This window comes from Prinia subflava, chromosome 9 (genome assembly GCF_021018805.1).
Source record: "Prinia subflava isolate CZ2003 ecotype Zambia chromosome 9, Cam_Psub_1.2, whole genome shotgun sequence".
Classification (NCBI taxonomy): domain Eukaryota; kingdom Metazoa; phylum Chordata; class Aves; order Passeriformes; family Cisticolidae; genus Prinia; species Prinia subflava.
Window position 1 is genome coordinate 29650586 of NC_086255.1, and position 23919 is coordinate 29674504.

General features: G+C 44.2%; 1 protein-coding gene across 5 annotated transcripts in view; it reads right to left on the bottom strand.

The window, feature by feature from the left end:
* Positions 1-323: 323 nt before the first annotated feature.
* Positions 324-23919, bottom strand: part of JMJD1C (jumonji domain containing 1C) — a 158865-nt gene continuing 135269 nt past the window's right edge. For all 5 annotated transcript variants that reach the window (XM_063406124.1, XM_063406127.1, XM_063406128.1 and 2 more), the window contains 16 exons: positions 23430-23631; positions 21515-21729; positions 20419-20571; positions 17538-17627; positions 16118-16245; positions 15723-15936; positions 14052-14266; positions 13502-13780; positions 12937-13105; positions 12439-12529; positions 12195-12325; positions 10996-11118; positions 9867-10006; positions 7420-7596; positions 1557-1688; positions 324-1223 (listed from right to left, as the gene is read on the bottom strand). In XM_063406124.1, the coding sequence (XP_063262194.1) occupies positions 1134-1223; positions 1557-1688; positions 7420-7596; positions 9867-10006; positions 10996-11118; positions 12195-12325; positions 12439-12529; positions 12937-13105; positions 13502-13780; positions 14052-14266; positions 15723-15936; positions 16118-16245; positions 17538-17627; positions 20419-20571; positions 21515-21729; positions 23430-23631 (2549 nt within the window). In that variant the 3' untranslated portion in view covers positions 324-1133. The remainder of the gene's footprint in view (positions 1224-1556; positions 1689-7419; positions 7597-9866; positions 10007-10995; positions 11119-12194; positions 12326-12438; positions 12530-12936; positions 13106-13501; positions 13781-14051; positions 14267-15722; positions 15937-16117; positions 16246-17537; positions 17628-20418; positions 20572-21514; positions 21730-23429; positions 23632-23919) is intronic.

Consider the following 23919-nt stretch of genomic DNA (forward strand, 5'->3'; position numbering starts at 1 on the left):
CAGCTGTCAGTGGCTCTGCCTAACATTTGATAATCAATCTAAGTATTTGAATAATTTTAATAACTTAACACTTCTTGTGAAGCTTTTCAAACTCACTCCAAAACCTAGACTTCTGCTCAACTGCTAACATTCATAATTTTTAAATAAAAAACAAACCAACAAATTTAAAACCCTGCATTATTTTGTAGCATTACTTGAACTGTTAAGGGCAGGCTGTTAGGAAATTCGCGTTCTGTAGAAACGCCTTTCCCGCGCCCGCAGTCCCGGCCGCGGCCCGCAGAGGGCAGCACCGGCACCAGCGAACAAACACCGCACAGCCCGCGTCTGACAAAGTCATTTTAATGGAAAATGTAAAACCCCTTTCAACTTCAATGTACAAAGCATGTGTAACACTTGCACTTTTAACAAATTAAAGCAAGCCAATGTTTTAAAAAAATACATCATTGAATGTATATATGTATATATTTACATAGCATATTAAGTTTAATATTTAAGCTTTAAAAGTTCACATAAATTTTACCAAAATGAGACAATTTTTAAATAAATTACACCTTTTGAAAACGTTTAATTGTACACTGAATAGCTTCAATAAAATACTGAAGTGTCTGTATTTAATATCTACTTTATATACTTTATATTTTACAAAGTTTACAATTATTTGGCAGTAATTTTCAGATTATGACATGACTGCTGTGCGGACTCAGCAAGATCCCAAATGCAGGCAATAGCTGGTGTTTGTGTCCTACTCTCACAGTAACTGTCTCAATGTAGTGAAAAAGATCTGAATTATTTTAGCAAACTGTACAAGTCACATTTACATTTGATCAACAATATAGCATAGAATTTTGTCGTTTTTTCCAAAAATAAATACATCATCTTAAATCTTTGACATTTCACAAACTTCATGTACATTATAATACAGACAGCAGAACGCTGCTCAGCTGTTTGCAAGTGGAACATGGAATCACAGTGGCTGTGATACAAAGCTCTACCGTCGCAGTGTCATTAACCAGTAAATACCATGACCGTGTTTTCTTGGCACTGATGGTTTGTGAAGCTTAAATTAGTGTATAGCGTTCAGAGATCAGGTGAAACAGCCTCTGGGTGATGCTACCTGGAAAAGCAGAGAGTGCTCAGTTCTCCTCCATATCTTCCATTTCACCTTCATGAATCTTCAAAGCTCTCACCATTTCTTTAACTGCATGATACAAGATGTTTTTAACCTGCAACAACACGGGACAGATTTTAGCAAGGCCTACGACCCGAGGAACTCTGCAAACTTTAGGACTGAGCCCTAAGCTTAGTGGATGGAAAAAAGAAAGGCTTCATCAAGCCCGTGCAAAAGGAACAGCTTTTTACACATTTTAAAATGTAATGTGAAATACACCCAGCAGCTCAAGGGAGAGTCATTTCCAGCCCTGGCATTCATGCTGCTGCTCATTGTTATTCTGTGTGAACAGCAGCAAGGAAGTAGGTCCACGCACCGCTCGGCATTTCAATGAGCCCGAGCACGCCCTGCCTTCCCAGCCGCTTCCAGAGCAGCATTCATCTCCTACCTGCAGTTTATCATCGTAATTGATTTCCTCCTTTGACAGCCTCAGCTCCTGCGTTAAGTGAAATGACTGTACAAGGTGTTCTGGAGACACAAAGTCTTCTGTTACTTGAACGCAGCTGTGAAAATTTTGCACCTATCCAAAATAACAAGCAGAGATTGATAATTAGCATTTGGGGTTATTCTTTGGCAGAGGTACCTGAGGAAAGAGTGGGTCTGTGAGATGCCTTAACCACAGCCTTATCAGACTAACGGGCACCTTTACACTGGAGAGCAATTACGTGTGTCTGACTTATCTAGGCTGGCTTCTGGCAGAGGCTGGCTCCGAGCACTGCACAGCTGCCCGTGTGCCGGCTCTGCCGTGAATTCCACACCGATGGGTTGTTCTCCCCTCGGCAGCTGCGGGGGCGCTGCCGCCGCCGCCACGGCCGGCCCGGCACGGCCATGGCCCGCCCGGCACGGCCACGGCCCGCCCGGCACGGCCACGGCCACGGCCCGCCCGGCACGGCCACGGCCACGGCCCGCCCGGCACGGCCACGGCCACGGCCCGCCCGGCACGGCCACGGCCACGGCCACAGCCCGCCCGGCACGGCCACGGCCACGGCCACGGCCACGGCCACAGCCCGCCCGGCACGGCCACGGCCACGGCCACAGCCCGCCCGGCACGGCCACGGCCACGGCCTGCCCGGCACGGCCACGGCCACGGCCCGCCCGGCATGGCCACGGCCACGGCCACGGCCACGGCCCGCCCGGCACGGCCACGGCCACGGCCACAGCCCGCCCGGCACGGCCACGGCCACGGCCCGCCCGGCGCCGCGGATCTGCTGACCCGCCCGGGAGCGGCAGGCCCGGGGGCAGCCCTGCCCGCAGCGCCTGGGCCACGCACACACACGCGGGAAGCTCCACACTCATGGGAGAGGATGAGCAGAGAAACGGGGAGGCTGAGAGGTAGGGCGAGAAGAGCACTTTCTTCTTTCTCTAAACGTTTCTTCTTGCTGGCATGAGACAACTACTGAGGAACAGACACCATCTCCTGCCACCCAGGTCATACCTGGAGGACAGGGGAAGGGAAAATTGCTTCCTTCTTGTGATCCAACCACCGGTTCATTCCCTCCAAAAACACTTGTGTTTTCACCCCTCAACCCTTATGAACTACACTGCAATTCAGCATGTCAAAACCCTCTTTTCCCCAAACTCCAACAGCTCCTCACAGAGGCTGTGTGTAGCATCAATTTGAATTCCTGAAACCTGGGGTGGGGAGGCAGAGCCTCAGCCATCCCAGCATCCCCATCCCACCCTGCTCAGCACTGATGGAGATCTGCATATTTTAAAGTGAAATGTAGAAATCTCGAGTTTTAAATGCATATTCTAAAATATCCATTATGGTATTTGACACCTATTCAAATAAACCACTCGGTTCTACACAGCTGAGGACACAGGACTTCATTTAAAAATTACTTTCTTCTTCAAAACCCCTGCTCAAGTCTGATTTTACACAGCAGCTCCCCCCTACAGCTGAAATCCCCAAAGCTCAGCAGTCATGTTGCACACAGGGGTTTTTGATGGCTCATCATCATCAAGGACAAAGCAGTGCTGGTCCCTCCTGAGAATTAATCAAAACAGAAGTCATTCTGGACACGAGGGGGGTTTGTTGATGGCACACAGTTTGCAAACAGCAGAAACCCAGGGGTGAGGCAGCAGCTGCAGAAGTGCCACCATGAGGCTCCCACCAGCACTTGGGAATTTTCTAGAGCTTGGGGTGAGGCACTGTGCAGCTCCAGCCCCCTCCCCTCCCTCACAGGCTTCTCACACCTCCTTCAAGTCTCTACCTGCCCTTGGTTTCCTTGCCAGCCCATGCAAATCCCACACTTTCATTCACTTTCTCCTTACTAAGACAAGGGTTTACTGACTCCCCATCCCTCCATGGCAGAATAGGAAATGTTTCCCTCAGACCTTTAATTCTGCTGTGCCTTAAGCCCGCTTTTCCCTCCCTTGCAGGGCCTGTCTTATCCGTGTGAAAGTTTGCAGGGACAGATTTTACCCAGCTGCTCTGGTACTCAGCATGGGAATGCCCCGCTGACAGCCCCCAGGCAGTTCTATTTATAATATCTATAACACAAGCTGATGCAGTGACACACACAAACGTTTAGCAGCGATTCCCCTGAGGTCTGTGGGGCGAGGAGTGCAGCACTCCCACGCCTGTGCCGCTTCCAGCTGGGCTGAGAACAGCCTTACACCCAGCCCATGCGGGGCAGACGCTCTGGGGCAGGGCCCAGCCTCGGGCCGGGCCAGGGCAGAGAGGGCCACCCAGCCACCCATCCTGGTGGCCACAGCCTCGGCCCCTTCCTGCAAGGCTCAGCTGCGAGCCCAGCGTGTGCCACGCCCAGACCTTTATCCCACAGTCCTGATCAGAACACTGCCAGGATGTCGCATTACCTCTGAGCATGTTATTTTACAATATATAATCCTGCTGTTAAATCAAGATAATGCCCCTATAAAAAACAACATTGTAATAACTTGTTCCACTATGAACAAGTTTTGCAGGGTGCCTGAACACCACATTTCAATCACTGATTCCAGTATTTCTAGCTTTTAATTTTTAGTTAAAATATTTTACCCATTTGGAGCTACCAAGTTACACCAGGGAGGCCGTGCCTGGAGATGTCTGTGATACAGCACGACCCACAGTGGAGCTGCAGAAAGCGACTCTTCCAAAAGAACAATACCAACACCCTTTTTAGCTGGGGGAATTCCAGGGAGGGCTCACAAGTGCCACAGAGGGAACGAGGCCGGGCTTTAGCAAGGCAGGGACACTGCTGAGCTCCCAACTGTGCAGCCAGGAGGAAAGGAGATGCCCTCAGAGCAGCCAGGGAAGCATCTGCAGAGGTGACCGGCCCAACGCTGGAGCTATTTCTGGACTCTCCTCCCCAGAGAGCAATTCCCTCTACAGGAGGAGCTGCCAAGGCTGCCCTGCCCGTCACAGCTCACAGCAGAGCTGTCCCTCCCACCCCACCCGGGAACAGTCTGACTTTGCCTGCTGCAGTCACCACAAGGAGGATGTGACTGCTGCCTCCAAGTACACAGGGAGGGGGAGAGGCTGGGAGCAAGAGGAATGCTACATGCTGCCATGAAATGTAAGAGTAAGTTACTTTAAAAGCCAGACGTGAATCCATCAAACCGGGGGAGGGATGGAAAAACAATATACAGAAGAAAAATGCACAACTTCCTTCATGTTTGGGCAGTGAATTCTAGACCAGCACGTCAGAAGCAGCAGTGTGCCAACAATCCTGACTGGCTCCAGAATGGAAGTATCAGAACTGCACATTCACAGTGACCACAGGCAGCCAGGCTCCCTAGCTCTAGCCCTCAGTCTGATTTCTTCTGCTCCACAACATTACTCATGAGCAAATAGAAATGTTAATTTACCACCTAATTCAGCATCAACTCTCACCCAGTTCTAGTAATTGAAAGGTTCATAATGTGCACGTAAATCTGAAACACTTGATGTGTAAACCTAACGTGGTATGTATTCTTGTGCAGACTTCTTTTTCAGTTTTTCAATGTGCTCTGTACCTCTGAAGTGTTGGTGCTGATCCCTAAGGTCAGTATTTACGCATCTCTACAGAGAGCGCTCTGCACATACATGAAAGAACACGACGCTTTTATTTCCTCCTACGTGGCAGATTCACAGGAACTTCTACTGAAGATGAAAAGGTTCTCAGCTTCACCCACTGAGGTTTAAAAACACCATGTTATTAACTCCTTAGTGCCAGAAGCTAGAACATTACCACTTCAAACACAATCTGCAGTTTAAAGCCAAGGAGATAAAGATAAGAGTGGTCTTATTTTTGGTCCTTAAACATATGAAGTATAGGGAAGCCTGGAACAGTTCCAGTACTGCATGTTTTATATTCTGTATGCCTTTATATAATGGCACATGTTTTATAGAACAGATTTCCCAGTACATTTGCTACTTCCCCTGGGTTCCCTTTCCACTTTTCCATCTGGGCTGTATCTCTTGTTTCCTGAGATCAGAGTAAGGCTGCTAGAGGATGCAATACATGACTCTGGAGTGCCAACTTCTTTAGCCCAACAGGAGCCAGGAACAGCAGCAATGTCAGATGTCCCTCCACAGTTGTGAAACAACACGAAGCCCTGAGTCATTGTACAGGGGAAGGCAACCTACACCCCTCTAAATTTGGCTCACCAAGGCCTGTTTGGGGCTGTCTGGGTCCTTTCTTTCCTGTGCCATAAAACAAACCCACCCAAATCACGCAGAGCTATGTGCCACCATGTCAAACCCACCCAGAGCTGTGTACCACCATGTCAAACCCACCCAGAGCTGTGTACCATCATGTCAAACCCACCCAGAGCTGTGTACCACCACGTCAAACCCACCCAGAGCTGTGTACCACCACGTCAAACCCACTCAGAGCTGTGTGCCACCATGTCAAACCCACCCAGGGCTATGTGCCACCATGTCAAACCCACCCAGGGCTATGTGCCACCATGTCAAACCCACCCAGGGCTATGTGCCACCATGTCAAACCCACCCAGAGCTGTGTACCACCATGTCAAACCCACCCAGACCACCCAGGGCTATGTACCACCATGTCAAACCCACCCAGGCACGCAGTGGGATGAGGAGGAGCCTGGTCTGGGTAAGGTACCCGTTTCTTTCAGTGCCCCACAACAGACACAGCAGGGACATTCCCCTGTCATCACTGCACCCCAGGCAGTTTGTCACAGAGAAAACACCACTGCCCTGCCCACAGGGACACGGTGAGCCACTGCTTCCTCTGTGCCACAGCTGGAAGCTGATCTGCAGACTGGAACCCAAGCAGCACCTTCCTCAGAAAGGCTTGGCCTCCCTTGAACCCACAGGGAGATCAGTGAGAGATCTCCACCACCTCGATGGTTTACACCAACGGCAGGGTGGGGATGCTCCTCATTCCTTGCCAGTCAGAGACCTCAGTAGTGGTGCCTGACAGCTGGCAAGACAGTGAGCCAGCAGGCTCCATTCCCTGCTGAAGCAGCAAAGAAAGACATCTACAATGGCCCAAAAATCTCATCTAACAACTGAGCTTTTTTCCTCTTCTCACCAAGGAGCAGCAGTTCACAGACTGTGAGGAAAAGGCCCAAAGGCAGTAACAAACCCTTTGTGCCGGGGGCAGCTGAGGCAGAATGACACAAATTCATCCTGTTTCTCCAGAACAGCCCCACTGGCAGTTTTCTTACCCAACTAGGGATTAAACCAGCTCAGCTGCTGCAAAGGTGCTATCACCCTTTCTCACAGTAAGAAAAACTGCTGAAGAGACAATGATGACTCCTGGTGATTGATGTACCTTCTGCATTAAAAGGAACTTCAATGTGGCATGGGAAAACAACCAAATATCTCTTACAGAAACACCAGAACACTCACTGCAAGTCTCTTATGGCTAAAGACAGAAACAATGACACCTGACATAGAGGTGTTTTTACCTGCTCAAGTTGCTCTCCCTGCTCCTTCTTGATTAGGTTAACTTTTGGCTTAGAAGAAAAAAAGTTACTAACCTGACTCTGCCATAACTAGACTCAGTTTGTTTAGCAATTTGCTACAGAAATGCAAAGTGGAAAACAATGGTTAATAATGGTCTATTCACTTGTAATTGTAAAGCAAAAAAGGAACTAGTACTTAAGGCATTCAATTTGCTGTACATTAGCTACACCAGCAGATCTACCTTAATTTACATTCCTACATGCTAATAGATGCTAATAAAAAAATAAAATGTAATTGAGCACAGATGTATCCATGTCTTTAGAAAAAAGTTATTATACAGCAAATGTGCAATTGAATCCTGTATGTTTTTACACCTAAGGTACATTACCTGATGCAGTGCTCCTGCGGGTAGAATAATAGCATCACCGAGGAACTGAATAACCGTGCAGGTTTTTACTCCATACTCTTCAAAAAGTCTTTGGCGAAGTTTTTTGTTCACATACCAACTCTGGTCACGGATTGGATCATGCTCTGGTAAAACTTCCAGGCCTTGCTCCTTTGCTATCTGTTAAGTACAGAAAAGATCCCAAATCATTTCCAAAAGAATCCAACCTTTTGCTGATAAATGTTATGTATACCCACCTTGCCAAGCAATGTCACTCAGTTCCCAATCCCCAAACAAGAACCCTGCTAGCAATTCAAAACACCCCCCAAGGATCTGGGAAGTCTCACTCAACTGAAGACATCTGCAGCACTCCCACTCCAAAATGCAGAGCTTTAAACAACTCAGCACAATAATCTATTATTGTTGTAATAATCTATTAATAAGCAACGTTCTCTCTGTGTGACTTCTTTCATCCAGAGAATAAAATCTGAGCTCAGGAGTTCCTATGCCACAAATCCCTCAGGCTTAGAACTTTCTTCAGTTTTGACACTGAATCACCACTACCTCAGCTCAGGAAAAAAGCAGCCAATAAAGCCACGGGTTGCAGTCCTGGCAAACCTGCTCCAGGTGACTCTGCCTGAGCACAGGGCTGGACAAGGGACCTCGAGGGGCCCCTTCCAACCCCAGCCATGCTGGGATAAGAAGCTGCTCTCCTACCATCCTGTGAAGGTGTTCAGAAAAATGATGAGCACAAAAATTCTTCCTCACATTGGTAAATGGAATTGCACAACCATTTCTCATCAAGTGAACCACAGGAGAACAAATATTACTCTTAATCAACTGCTATTAAATCCTAGTCACTAAAAGAAAAAAGTGATCACATATAAAGAACACAGAGCTAATCCGCCTGTCATGAGTCATGAAACAAGTATCTCATTAAAAACAATTTTTTTTGCTTTTATTTATTAAATAAAGGTAATTACGTGATCCAGAGCTTGATACTCTCTTTGACTATTATCACCCTTCTAACAAGATACTGAGATTTTATATCTTATCAGCAGGAAAGCAGTTCCTGTGCTTACCCATCAATTAATCTCCAATTCAGTATTTCCCAAATATCCTCTCTTAAAATACATGGTGGTACACAATTCATCTGGGATACCAGGACAAACTGTGATAGCAAATGACAAACTTCTTTACACAGCATCCTAAATGCTTCTGTTTTAAACCTGCTGCTCAAATAGTTTCACAGCTATTCCCAGTAGTTTCCCAAGTGCTCTGAGAGGAAATGCTGAATACTCCCTATGTCCACCTATTCTTCTGCATTCATGACTTCATTCACAACTCTCTTTTTTGAACTGAAAAGCCACCATCTAATTTACGAGCATCTACTTTTTGAATGAACAAAAAAGTCTTGCTGTAGAATTCATAATCTCCTGGCATTAGCTTTGTTTTATTTACCAGTGCTCATTTTCCCCAGAGTTCAGCCTGCCAAAGAGCAAATGTTTGAGTCACTGGAGGACAGCTGCCCTGGTACAGAAACACTGCTTTATTGTCCCAGGGAATCTTCACTGCTCCTTCTCTTTGGCTTTCCCTGCTCACAGCAGTCCTTGGCCTCTGGTTTGTTTATGCACCCCTTTGCTGCAGCCAGCTAAAACCCATCAGACCTCTCCTCCCAGAAGACAGTAAAGACATCTCCTCCAGCAGTCACCTCAGTGACACTTGGGCATTTCTGTGTCATCTATCACGGCCACTTCCAGAGCACAAAAACATGCTAAGGACAAGGCACAGAAAACTGCTTCCAAGGGGGTATCCCTGCACTGGATGCACTGACAGACACTCATCCTGGGTAATGACCTGCAGGGTTTGATGTGGCTCTAACTCATCCATCACACGCTGCTGGGGATGATCTGCAGCACGGCCAGGGAGGTTTGCTGCCCTGGGGGATGTTACCCACTGTCTCCACCCTCTCCAAGAGCCCAGCCACGTTCCTGGTGCTGCCTGATGTGAGAGTCCTGGCAGAGATCAGTGCTCACTGCCTGGTGAGCTCAGGGCATTTGGCATGGGAAAATCCACCCAAAATTCAGCAGTGATAACACAATAATGGATCAGTGACAGGAAAACATCATCCCACAAATCATGTTTGGTATTAGAGCAGGGCAACAGGAGATCTCCATGCCCTCCTGGGCCTTCAGTTACAGGCCATCTGTCACTCTTACAAAGAGAATATATGTGCTACATATTTTCTTTGTTGGTGGTGCAGCAGGTCAAGTATAATTTATTTCATGTGCTATAAAGGAAATCATTTTGCCTTTCTTCCTTCTATAACACTGAGGTGGGGTTTGTGGTTTTTGCCAGCCCCTTTTGATTTACCAATTACTTGGGTAATATCTAATTACTAACCCTAATTACTTAGGTTATATGTAGAAATTATGTGCAATAAATCTAACCTTTTGCAGAAACTCTCTTATCTTGTCAGCATCTTTGCCAGCATAAATGTGCCATAAAGCACCAGGTAATTCACTTGAATCTTTCAACCGCTTCCTTAAAAGGTCATCCAAGTCTTCCTCTTCCAACTTCTTCAAAACTCCTAAGGTTCAACAAAAATATTTTTTAAATGTGAGGAGGAGAAAAAACGTTGGAATGAAACACCTTCTTTTCAAATTTCTTGTGTGACACTGAGCAGATGAAAGTTTGCTGAATACAACAGAAGCCACCAGGTGATCTTCCTGTTCAGTGTTACTAGAACATGAATGACGTGGACACCTTAAAAATAGGTTGAATTTTGTAACTTTTTCACATTTCCTGAATTCAACACAATTTCCTATCTGATACAAACAAGCAGAGCTGGTACCAAAGAATGAAAAGATGAGAAAGGTGCTGTCCTGCAGTCAGCACAAGCGGTGTTTAGCATGCCCAAATTTGCTGCTGTTAACTCGGTGCATACACAAGTGAGCACAGAGCAAATGGAAGACAAACCTCACTGCAGCTCTATTAGTCACACCCCAAACCTACACTTGCTGATTATAGAGTAAGAGGACAAAAGAAAGAGGGCAAAGAAACAAAACTATTTCGGTGATTTAAAGACTGTTTCCAATAAGCAATAAACCTCATAGAGATGACTAACATACACCAATTTAGGCTCTCCAGTGCTGAAAAATTACATTACAGCCCAAATTCAATAGAGTAAGCACAATGCATCCAGAAGAAGCAGCATAAACAGAAGGTCTGGCAAATACATCATCCTGACATAATGGTTAGAACCAGCACAGCTTCCAGAAAAAATCCTTCACCCTGCGCTCCCATTAGCTATGCCAGTCCCAGCACAGGAATGGTGCATCAATTATACACAATGGCAAAAAAGTGGAAAGAGTCTGAAACACCATTTCATAATTCATGAACTGCAGTGTATTTTATACAGAACTAATGTGTGTGCAAACCCTTGAAACAAAGAATCTCCCAGCTGAAAGCAAGTTCTTATGGATCCCTTTCATTGCCTTCTGAAGAACAGTGTCAATTTTAGAAGGGCAGAACATTCAGTCCATCTACACCCCTTACAGTGAGTGAGCTTCACCTTACCTGATTTGGAAAGCACTCCATTTCCTCTGGCTATGCCAACATACACAAGGATGTTCACGACATCAGAAACTTCAATATGCAGATTTGTGGTTCCTATGTCATGGTCTTTAGTAGCAGCCACACCTATGTTACAAGATAAAATGAAGATTTGTTTGTATTGCATATTCAAATCAGGACATGCAACAACGGGGAAGAAATTTCTGAAGTGTACTTGGCATCGCTGAGATAGACAAATTAAAAACACGGTTTTAGTTCACCTGCTAAACAACAAAACATTACTTTTTAACAGAGCTCTCGAGATTCTCCCTCAGCCCAGGTACCTGTCCCTACACAGCATTTGTGTCAGAGCAAAACCCTCCAGCAGAACAGAGACATTTCCTGCCCACTATGTTCCATTCCTCCTCAACCCTTCAGGTTGCTCAGGGCAGAATACAGTGAATACACAAGGCTACCAAATCTGTCACTTTTATGTCTGGCTGTAACAGAGTTCTTCATCAACATAATGCCCAAAGAGGAAAATTAGTTTTAATTTCAAGAAGTGGAAATGAACATTCTTAAGTCAAAAGGACATTCTGGAACACTAAGCCTTGGAGCAGTATTACCTCAGAGTGGCATTAATGATGCAGTTCTCAGACCCATGCCATTATCACTACTGTTAAGCTTCTTTCACACAATATCTGGAGAACTTTTAAAATCAAAGCCATTGTGTCTCAAATTACTACTCACTTCTTGTCCTATTACAACAATTTGTAAACCAGAATTGTACAAATTTCTTTGCAAAAGAAGGAGCAGACAATGTCTGAGGGAATCAATCTTTTCTTAACAGGTTTTTGAGTGTACAGCACACAAAATAAATTATGAGAAATATGATGAGATGAATTTATGACCAGAATTATGAACACAATGGCATTTCAGGAAGTATTTTGTCACACAGCATTACTAAAGACAGGTTCTATCACTGTCTAGAAGCAGCTAAACATTTACATGCTTCAGAAGACTGTAACAGCCCAAGAAAAGATGGAAAGAAATGGAGAAACAAATAGACTCTCATGGCCCAGTTGCAAGTACTGCTAAATACCCAAGCCAGGCAGTACTTCCCCTACATTCAGTCAACAATTATCCTTCAAGAAAGCTCAGAATGGTAATGTTTGATATTCTGAAAATTTAAGAGAACTGCTGCCCTTGTGGGGCAAACTCACCATATGCACTGCACAGTCTGGGTCCCAAATCCGGACGGACAAAAAATCCTGGCAGATGAGAAGCCAGGTTCAGTTTTCCTTCTGGACTACAATATTCAGGCAAGGGTAAACTTTTTAGTAAGTCCTCATATCTGGAGGAGAAAAGAAAAAAAGAATGTAATTGACTTTGTGCCATTATGTAGAGAGAGAAAATAGAATAATATTAAGATTGACTTAAGAACATCTAGTATTAAACTCAAAATACCTTGCTGGCATCATGGCCTTGAAATCTTCCCCAGAAGGCCAGTCTTTCAGTTTTAGTAGAGCTGTTTCTCCATTTTTTACTTTCTGCCGCTCTGTAAGTAACACAGAAATAACTAAAAACTAAAATCCTGTAGGCATTTTACTTTATTCAACTAAAAAACAAACATTAACTCTAAACCTGCCAATAATCAAAATTTCACGCATAAATGGGACAGTTGATTTCAAGACTCAAGAATGATACAAACCAAACTCAGCTAATTAAGTAACAAAGACATTTGTCTGGTTTCTTAGTCAGACCTGGCTAGAATGATAGTGCATCCTTAATTCTGCAGAGATACAAAATCCAAGTTTCCACCACATTCCTTGAAAACAGATTACCTAGAGCTTTCTTTTTAAAGTTTCTTCAAAGCCTCAAGATCCATAATGATAATTTTTAACTGCAGTTTCTAACACTGATCATGCTCAGAATCAATATCAGAATACATTTTAAGGAACATACTTGAAACATCTTCAAAACCATCCCAGAATTCCTTGACATTGGTGTTTGAAATGATACTGTCCTTGCAATTCAAGATATCAGCTTGCTGGTTTCCAAAATCCAGACTGATTGACTCAGCTTTCCACAGGCTGAAATTCATTTTCTTATGCATACCAGACACCAAAACAGGCTGTAAAGAGTAAAATGAAATCATTTTTAAAAATCAGCACTTATCCTTCCCCAAATAGACAAATTCTTTAACTGAACTGGAACACAAATGTGTCTGAAGACACATGAAGACCCTGCCCTCACTGAGCTGCTGACACTTCCTCCAGCAGCACCCACACCCAAAGGTGTCACCTCTTTTTGCAATCTGAAACTCCACAACAGAAATGTCTTATTTACTATTATGGGTTAACTCAAGTTTAACTACACAAGGTTCATTTGTGGCTGTACCTGACAACCTTGTTTGAGGGGTTTGAACCCCCAGTTTCAAACATGGAGTTGGGCATTTCTGTCTTTCAATACACAACTCCCCAGAGCTCGTGCTGATGTCACTTTACCAATGAACCTGCTCAAAACCTACCCTTCCTTGTTTCCAGCACTCTTTGAAGAGCTTCCAGTTGTTGCTGTTTTTATGGTCTCTGAGCCACAGAACATGCTTATCACAGATCCACGAATACTGGATATCACTGTACCGTTTACTGCAGTCATCCTGAATACATTTCTTATCATCCTTTGGCTCCTCTTTTATTTCAGATTTTACATTTATCTTTGGTGCTCTATTTGGTGGAATCTTGTTTTCTACTACTGAAGCAATTATGTCATCAAGAATGTTTGGCATAGTCCTTCCACTCTTGCCACTCTGTTAGAAAAAAAAATGTATGCTTGAACAATGTAATTGCAACTTCATGCAATTCCTTCTGAAAGAGGATAACATTTCTCATGTTGTCTCAATTATCACCATATACAAAACCAAATAAAACATTAAAATGTGCGTATGCATATAAGAAGTTTTAATTATGAATGAGTATTTAAAGCAATACACCCATCAAACTGCTCAGTAATGTGCCAGAACAGATTGATAGAGGTTTTCAAATCCTAAGAGAAAAGCTGTGCATCCTGTAAACACTTACTGCTGTTCCTGTGGAGTAAACTGGAGCGAAAGCAATGCCAGCATCTGTAGAACCCAGACGCAGTTTGCCTGCTGTTGTAGTTAACAGATCTCGTAAGGTTGAGCCCTGCTCGTTGTTCTGGGATGCAGGAGGGGAATTTTTACAGTTTGGGGACTCCAAATTATCCTGGTCCTTCCCTTCCTTTGAATGTTTTCCAGAAGGACATTCTTTGTTCTCTAAAACAAAAACAATCATTACGAGTTTACACTGCTGTATCATGGCACACACTAGGAACAGCACCAGCATCCTGCATCTCCTGCTGGGGTAACAGACTGTGCAGCACTGGTGCTTTATTCACCTGGACACACACCAGAGGATGAACCCCATCCTTCAAACACAAACAGTGTGAGCAAGCCAAGGCCTTCCTCAGCGCCTCAGTCACGCACAGCTGAGTGAGGACCTGTCCCCAGGGAGAGATGCTGTCCACAGCACACAGGCCCTCCACCAGTGGATCTTCTGGTGATGGATTCTGATGCCACCAGGGAAAGGCATTGGAGGGTCAAGGTTGACATCAGTAAAGAAAAGAACACTTTTCTTTTTTGTGAACAGCAAATGGTGGGGGCTTTTTTATTAATTCAATTACACAATCACAGAATCATTAGGTTGGAAGAGACCTTTAAGGCCAAGTCCAACACATGCCCTAACACCACATCAACCAAACCATGGCACCAGGTGCCACATCCAATCTTTTTTAAAACACATCCAGGGATGGCGACCCCACCACCTCCCTGGGCAGGCAATTCCAGTACTTTATCACTCTTTCCATAAAAATATCCAACCCCATTTCCCCTGGCACAGTTTAAGACTGTGTCCTCTCATTCTGTCAGTCGCTGCCTGGGAGACTGACCCACACCTGGTTACAGCCACCTTTCAGAGAGCTGTAGAGAGTGATGAGGTCACCCCTGAGTCTCCTTTTCTCCAGGCTGGACAACCCCAGCTCCCTCAGCCCTTCCTCACAGGGTTTGTGTTCCAAGCCCCTCACCAGCCTCGGTGCCTCCTCTGGATGCGCTCAAGCGTCTGCACATCCTTCCTAAACTGAGGGGCCAGAGCTGGACACAGCACTCAATGTCCTTCCTGAACTGAGGGGACACAGCTGGACACAGCACTCAATGTCCTTCCTAAACTGAGGGGACACAGCTGGACACAGCACTCAATGTCCTTCCTAAACTGAGGGGACACAGCTGGACACAGCACTCAAGGTGTGGCCTCACCAGTGCCCAGTACAGGGGCAGAATGACCTCCCTGCTCCTGCTGGCCACACCATTCCTGATCCAGGCCAGGTGCCCTTGGCCTTCTTGGCTGCCAGGGCACACCGGGGCACACTGCTGGCTCATGTTCAGCTGCTGTCACCAGTGCCCCCAGGTCCCTTTCTGCCTGGGCACTGTCCAGCCACACCATCCCCAGCCTAGAGCACTGCAGCGGTTTTTGTGGCCAAAATGCAGGACTTGGCACTTGGACTTAATACAACTTCATCTTATTGGACTCTGCCCATCCATCCAACCATTCCAGTTCTCCTTCAGGGCCCTCCTCCCTTCCAACAGATCCACACACGCTCCCAGCTTAGTGTTGTCTGCAACACACCAGCAGTGCCCCCATAGCCATGGCCATGATATAACAATTTCAAACATCTACCTTTTTTTTCTTCTCTGGCTTTTTGCTCTGCAAGATCAGCCAGCCAGTGCAGTGGGGACTGGGATTCAGGCGGGGTTAACTTGCTGTCTGTGCTCACATCACTCCTTGGACTTGCGTTACCATTTGTCTCAGACTTTTGAGGAGTGTTCTGCTGTTGAGACTCAGGCATACACAGAGAAATTTTATTACTGTGGTTAAGGACATTCTGCAAAACCTGTAAAGAACAAATTTATTTTTAACTACATAGCTTCACTTTAAGGTATTTCAAAGATATGGCCAGCATTTAATCCCCACATATGCAGACTAAAATGCAACTGGTACTATTTAAATACAAAACCCCACCAGGATCAGAACACCTGAACAGGATGCAATATATACACGTATTTTAGACTCACCTGAGACACACCATTCATTGCAGGGAGCTTGCCAGCTTGTGTGCTCTGCTTGGTGGTGCACTGACAATGGGATTTAATTTCAAATTTTTCTCTAATGTTGTGCATAGCATCTAAAAGATCTGTCAAAACTAAAGACAATTAAGAAGAAAACCATCAGTAGCTGTCATTCATTTGTGACCCTCTTTACAGCACACACATTGTGATGTTTTAAACTATTAAAAATGCTGAATTTACCACTCACAACTACTCCAAAATGGCTGCCCAGTTTATCTTTAAGCTTGTGCAGAGAGATATTCGATTAAATAATTGCACACTACTCTTCTGAATAATGTAAGCTTTAATCTGCATTCCCACTGCAAGGCACACATCAGGCAAGCCATTAATTATTTACTTCTCATTGTTCAATGGGTATATCATTGCTTTGTTCAATAAAACCATCAGCTACAGACTGAAGTGAGCCATGTCTTGACAAAGAAAATCAGTATGTGAGGATACAAATGAAGGCTGCTTGGTAATGGGTTTGCACAGGAGAACAAAACTGAGGTTAAGTGGGCAGTCTTCATTGTGCTGTTTCTAGATGAGTGGTCCACTTTCACAATTTAAAATTAAAACCAGTTTCAGTCTAGAACCTGTTCTGGGAAATGCCACAATTTGAATTTGTTATGGAATCTACCCAACCTTCATTTCTACCTGAACTAACGTGCAACAACCCGCAGAACAATGACTGGTTCTGTATTTTCAGCTTAAAATAACCTGGGAATCTACTTAGTATATTTACGGGCACATTTCAGTTTTCTGTTTTCTGGTCTGTATCAATGCTGACAGAAATTTTGTGCTAACAACCACTACACTCCACCTAATGGCACAACTTCAGAAAACTTACTTAGTTGTAAGCAGAATTCTGAATCTAGCTGGGTTTATGATCCCTGCTTAATTTTTCAATTATCACAAGCTCATTCACTGCATTTTGCTCAATCATCTGAACCAAAACATTTCTTTTCTTTTTTGTGTATGAGGCAGACAACAGCGAAAACAAATCCCCAAAAATCCATTGCCTCACTAGTACTATATGAAGATTTTCTTTGAACAGCTAAGGTCGGAGGTATTAAGTATGTTCTGACTGGTTTATTCTGCTCTGAAAATGTTCAAATCCACCACAAAACAGGCCCTCAATTTCTTCACTGCCTGTCCCACAAACTCTCCTTTACACAGGGGAGTCAGCACACTCCTTTTACTCTCATCATCATCATCGCTGCCCAGTGCTGGCAACTGCCCAGAACCACTTGCCTTCTTGCAACACTTTAACCCAATTCCCAGGTTTTTAAGTGGAAAATGAGAAGTTTCAAGAAACAACTCTGGCCTCTCTTTACAGAAAGGCACGGGAAAGAAACAGTTTCTGCTTGTTTGCACATGGTCTTACCAGAGCCTGGAATAATCTGTGTTGGCATCAGGTGCTTGTGATCATGAGGCTGTCCCTTCACACACTTCATCCAGGCATACAACTCCTTATCTGCAAAATAGTATTGCCAATATTTTACTTCCCTTATGTTGCACACAGACAGACCTAAGGTCTTTCAGCCTGGTTTTGGTTAGAAACATTTCTCTGCACATCCAGGCCTTCTGTTCAGGTATCTGGTGTGACGAGGACTTGCACACAACAGCTACTTTTCACATTAACAAAAAGAATTTTAACAATACTGAAATCTGAAATAGCTGCATCTGTAACACAGATTGGCAAGGGCGCCAATTACCTCCAAATTTCAAAGTGTATTCCCTTTATCACATTTAGTGAGTTGCCTGTTTAACACAGGCTTAAATCCTTTACAGTTGTTTTTAAGGCCATGAGCCTCCACTGATGAATCTTGCCATGGCAAGGAGATAATCAGGCTGTGATTGTATAGTTCATCTAATTTGACACAATCCACACACCAACCAGAAGCATCTGTTTTCAACCAGAGTTCACCAGACGAGCCAAAAAGATGAGCTTCTGGCCAAGTCATCTCTCTGATTCAGCTTAGCACAATCCAGGCAAGCTCACTGCAGCTGCACCAGTGGCACTGGTGGCACAAAGGAGAGGGAAGCTGCATCACAGACTTCTGTCACATCAAAGCAGCCATGAAACCCCAAGTCTCCATGTACTGGCTGAAAATCATTTGTGCCAGCAGAGAGGGCCTAACTGGTAGGAGAGAGGCTTTCCAAAAAGTTTAAGGAAGACTTTCCCAAAATATGTGGTGTAAAGGAAACACATAAGAAGGAGGAAAGCAAAAAATGTCTGGCCATGCAACTGGTCACCAACCTGCTGTGTGCTTTTGGGGCAGAAAGAACATCTTCTCCTTCAATCCCCAGTCTTGTGCCCTAGGCACTAAACTGCTAATTTAAACACATTTCCCCAGCCTTTTACAAGTTTGCTCACTCCAGCAATTTAAACTAAGGAACACACCAAAGGAAACATGTAACACATTTAAGGCATTTTTTTAACGCTGTAGTAGGTATACAATGTTTCAAATATTCCTTCAGATAAATATTAAATTTATAAGCTATTCAGTAGTTTTTGTAGCACCTAAAACATCGAAATATCCAACTGGTCACAAACATAAATCAATCAAGACAAGGAAACAGTATATATCTACCTAATCTATTTTCTCACAGAAATGTTGTAACATGGCATCCTAACTTGATGATGCCATGAACTGTCTGACAGCAACAATGTCTGCATATTCATTCACTCGTGTAGTAAAGTGATAAGAGAAGTCATTGATCAGTATCTGAATCTGGAACATTTAAACCTCTAACATTCCTGCTGAAGCAGGGAAAAACCAGGGGATTCTCTGTTACATTCAGCAACTGTAAAAACAACTACCGGTTCCAGGAAAAATGGTGTAATATAAAGTCCTATTATATAGAGATGGGTGGGTGGTTCTGAATGTTTTTTAAGAGACTGCCAAAGAAGCAACACAGCTCACATGAATCCTACAGCATCATTAGAAATCAAGGCACAGTGAGGGAAACTGTCGTATTTCTGCTTTCACATGTAAAATTGCAATCAACAGAAAGGAGAAAGTCCTCCCTGTAAGAAAACTGAAGAGAAGCCTCCTTCTTTATACTGCTTGCTCAAACTTCTAAGACATTTTACTAAAACTTTCCTGGCTGGTTAGCACATACTATAAAAAGCCTCTGACTGTGTGTTCCCACCAGAGTAAATAATGTTTGGCGTGCATCCCAAGCCACGTCAGACAGACACACACATGCGCACACGCAGAGCTCGGCCCGTGAAAAGCTGCTGAAGCAGCCTCCAGCTTTAAAGCATTAGCAACTCTTCTCAGTGCAGGCAAATACTGACATTAGCTCCCTATAAACTTCAGTGTAGGAGGCTTGTCACTGCAAGCCAGGGGACAGAGTGAGTGAGACTCTCCATTTGGCAAAGCTCTGCCACCCAACAGTTAAACTTCACTAACATTTCACATCTGTGACATTACAGGGCTACGACAAACGTGGAGCTGCTTTTCAAAACAGCATTATCCTCAAATCAGCCCCTGGCACAGTGTCTGACCACGAGCTGTGCCAGGGCACAGTGCCTGCCTCCCAGGGAGGGCAGTGCATTCCACCAAGCAGCCCTCACACCGGTGTCACAGCCAGGGCTCCGAGCCCAAATCAATCCTCCAAGTCATCCCTCCCTTCGACTGCAACCAGCTGGGTCACCCACAAATCAGAGCTCTGCAAGTCAGTCCTGTTATATTTCCCTCTCCAGACTAAAGCAGACATTTCCATTAGAGCACAGGATAAACCACGTATATGTGTAGGCTTGTGGACTGTGAAACTTCCATTAACAGTCATTTTAAATACTACCTGAAGTATTTGTCTCCATCTCTTTCTTTTTTATGATAAAACTGTAAAATAGGATGTTATGTCAGTATGACAAGTCACTTCTGAAGGGAGGACTCCAGTCAAGGCAAGTCTTAACAGCAGTGAGTTACCATAAAGAGGGAGGTGTGACTGAGCACCAGGCTCACAACTGAAGAACAAGATTTAACCTTGAGGGACAAGGCACAAGCAATCCACAACAATCCACACAACAAGACTGAAATGTGGACAAAGAGCTAAAATAGCCCCCACAGCAGTTGCTTTCCGAATGACTGATTCTACATCTACAGACAAAACAGGAGGCAAAAAAGATCTAAGAGAAACCAATACACACAAGAGTAATTTAACACTTTACAGAAAGACAGTTCTAGTGGATGAGCAGCTCTGCAACAAATGAGAATAAACAGCCTATACAATACTCTAGTTCATAAAGAACTGACCTCTAGAACTTTTTCTTTCCTTTGCTTTGTAACAATCTAGGCAGACCACAAATCCACATTTTTGGCAGACCCAGTGAATGTTAAATAATGTGGCTTCACATGCATCACACATCTCACGGACTCCTCTCACTGCTCTCTTCCATGCAATTTTGGCTGAAATACAAAATAAGCAGAATAAAAGGACTGAAATTTAAATGCAAAGCACAGAATGAATAGTCTTTATAGATTAAGCATTCATAAGTTTCCCCTCAGACACAACTGGGTTTTGAGGGAGGAAAGTGATCCCTCACGAACAGGCCATCAAGAGCCACCCCCTTAGTTCCATTACACAGCATCCCCTTCAACGCTAGTATCAACACATTATAAAGAAATAAGCATTCAGGAAACACGGCCTCAGTAATACAGAAAAGACATTGCTGCAAGCATGAAGAACTCTTTTAGCATACACTTTTAACCCATGCACTCCAGAGGGTTTTTCACCTGACTGCCCACGGGCTGTGTTGGCTCTAAAGGGCAGCCAAGGCAGTGAGCTGGCCAGCTGGCAGGAGGGGAGGGAGGTGCCTGCTCAGGAGCCCTGGCTGCTCTGTGTTTTCTGCTCCACTTCCTGCTCACACAGCCTGCAATCAGCACAGCCACCAGCCTGTGCCCATCTGCTGCGGGCCAGAAGGACGGCCGGTGCCTTTGGAGGAGGAGGTGACAGTGACAGCACCGGCTCTGCGGGGCCTGCGCTGCTCCAGCCCTCTCCTTTGTTTGGGGAAGGAGACACATCACAAACACCCCATTGCTGGCAGCAGTCAGGACCTGGCTCGCCACAGGCCTTGGCTGGGAGCCTCCTGCTCTGGCTGGAGAGATGGAGGCCAAGCTGGGAGTGGAGGCTACTCCAAACCCAGCGGGAGCCTGGCCCAGCCCGGCACAGCCCGGCACAGGGAGGGGTCTGGGCTGGCCCACAGAGGAAGGAACCCTGCCCTGTCCTCTTCCCCACAGCCCAGGAAAATCCAACAGCAGGGGAAGAGAGCTACGCAGAAGAGCTGCAAAAGGAAGCAATGGTCATCCAAGCAAAAGTGCACAACACGAGACAGCTTTGAGGGCTCCTTACCATCTTTCTTCACCCAGGACATGGCTGTTTTCTCAGAGGTTACCAACTGACAAAACTTATCCCCTATGATATCCAGGATGTATTTAGAAGTTTCTAGGTCCAGTTCATCATCTTCATAGTTTTCATGTGTCCATAAACTCAGTGCTTCATCATCATACTGATCAGGAGAGGAGAAACCATCTATCCTAACCACGCCGTTCTTACTGAAAGACAACCTAAAAATGAAAACAGATAGTTTGACTACATGTGCCATCATACTCTGACTTCCAATATACCTGCTATTTTACCTTGCTGTTAAATATTAAAACACAGACATTTTCTTTTCACCTTATCATCCTACATCCTTTTTTAATTGTAAAATAAACCCTACTGATGAAAATAGTTTTAAAATGATAAATAAGAAATCATGAAAACGAAAACTAACTTCTTAGGAATTTTTTTGCATTCCATTCACTCATCATTCTCTCTCTCTCTAGCATTTATTACTCCTTTAAAATTGCAGACAGAAAAATTCTTTTTTTTTCTTTTTTATTTTGGTCAGAGTTTGGTCCCACCTACTTTCCTTCCTCACTTTCAATTTTTGAAATGTCTGTGACAGTAGTCACTGAGTTTGACTTATATTTTATACGTTTTTGTATCCTGCTGCTCTGCTACTGAGAAAACCTGAGTCCAAACACTACATTTAAATTTTGCTAAGCAGAACAAATCACCAATAGAAGCTAACAGCTTTGTACCCACTGAACTCTGACCTTTAAAAGGCTTTCCTGTTGCCCTACCCAGGCCCATTCCACTAACCCTGGCTATACTTAGCCTATTTTTAAGCAGTAACAATTAATAATTCCATCTTATCCAAAACAAGTTAAATCATTATAAGATGTGATTATAACAGTTAAGCAATTTATGCCAGCGAAACAGTCCTGAATTGAGAAGTACCAAAAACAACATTTAGATATGTATTCAAATGAACAAGATGAAATCAACTTTCCGCTTCCAAAACAACAATATCCAAAAGAAGTGTAAACATCTTTTGAAATTCAAGCCCTACTATCTAAACACAATGAAAATAATTAAACTGCTGTAAAATTTATCACAATATAATGAAAAACATTCAAGTTTTTTTAATTCCATACTGGTTTTTTTAAATGTTGGCAAACTGTTATGTTCTCTGCTCTATACAGGGGGAATAAAACCAACCAAAATTCCAACTTTGCCAAATGTGGAAGCAAATGTTTTTACAGAGAAGGTATTCAGAGTCCAACCTTGAAACAATGCCTATAGATCTACCAAGCCTTGTAACTGAAGATTGATTCTAAAAAATTAAACCCCATTTAGGGAACAGTTTCTTGTCAAAAACAAGTTAGGTTAATATTGACAGCACAATCTATACACAAATTGAAGCTATTTTACCCTTTCTTTGTGCTTCCTGCACCCCAGGAAATTTTCTTCCTTGTGAGTTTCCCTTGATGGGCCATTAATTGCAAAAAAGGAGGTCACAACTCCTCTCTGCCCTCAGAAAACTCCCAGAAAAGCCTGAGCAACATTCCCACCAGGTACAAGAACAGTTACAAGTGCGTGCAACTCTGCAGTTGTACACCTTGTCCAGAAAAGCTGAAGCTTGCCCTATGAAAATCCCACTTCATATGTCAGACACCTGTGTAATGGCAATGTGCTGCACTTTCTGCTTGCCTCAGGTACACCAGGCAGATGTTTTGATGTCTTTGCTACAAAGCTTTAAACAGCAATGAAGTCAATCCACAAAAGAAATGCAAATGGAAATATTGTTAAAAGAGATGCTGTCTTTTATGGGGGGGACTGAGACAGAAAAGTCAGACATGCTTTCAAGTATGCCAGTCCTTTGCCAGTATTATTTTTAAAAGCTGAAGCACCACATTACCAGGAAACCAGGCATACTTACCGCCGAAAGTAGTAAAATCTACAAAATACTGGCGAGTGAGTTGGTTCTTCTCCTTTCTTACTTCTTATTAACCTACATTCTCTGCATTTTTGCAAATTTGGTCCTATTTCAGAACAAGAATCATCCTGCAAAAAGGACTCTCCTGTTTGCTTCAGCTTCTTTACTTTGCGCCAATCCTTTAACACTGAGCGAGGTATACCAGCTGCAAAAGTAAGGAGAGTTTCAGATGAGGTACTGGCACTGCTTCCTCACAGATTACAGTCAAGACAGTCAGTGGTCAACATGTTTTTCTGGTACATTTGTTACCTGCATAACATATTTCATTTTTATTTCCACTTGCCTGCCTGTCAGCACCGAAGTTAAAAAAGCAAAGGTACCAATTCAGCTTACACAGGCAGGAGCACAGTTAAGTAACTGCTAAGCTCCCAAGACACTACATTTTCCCTTCTATTAGGTGTACCATTCACCAGATATTCTACTAAAACCACTT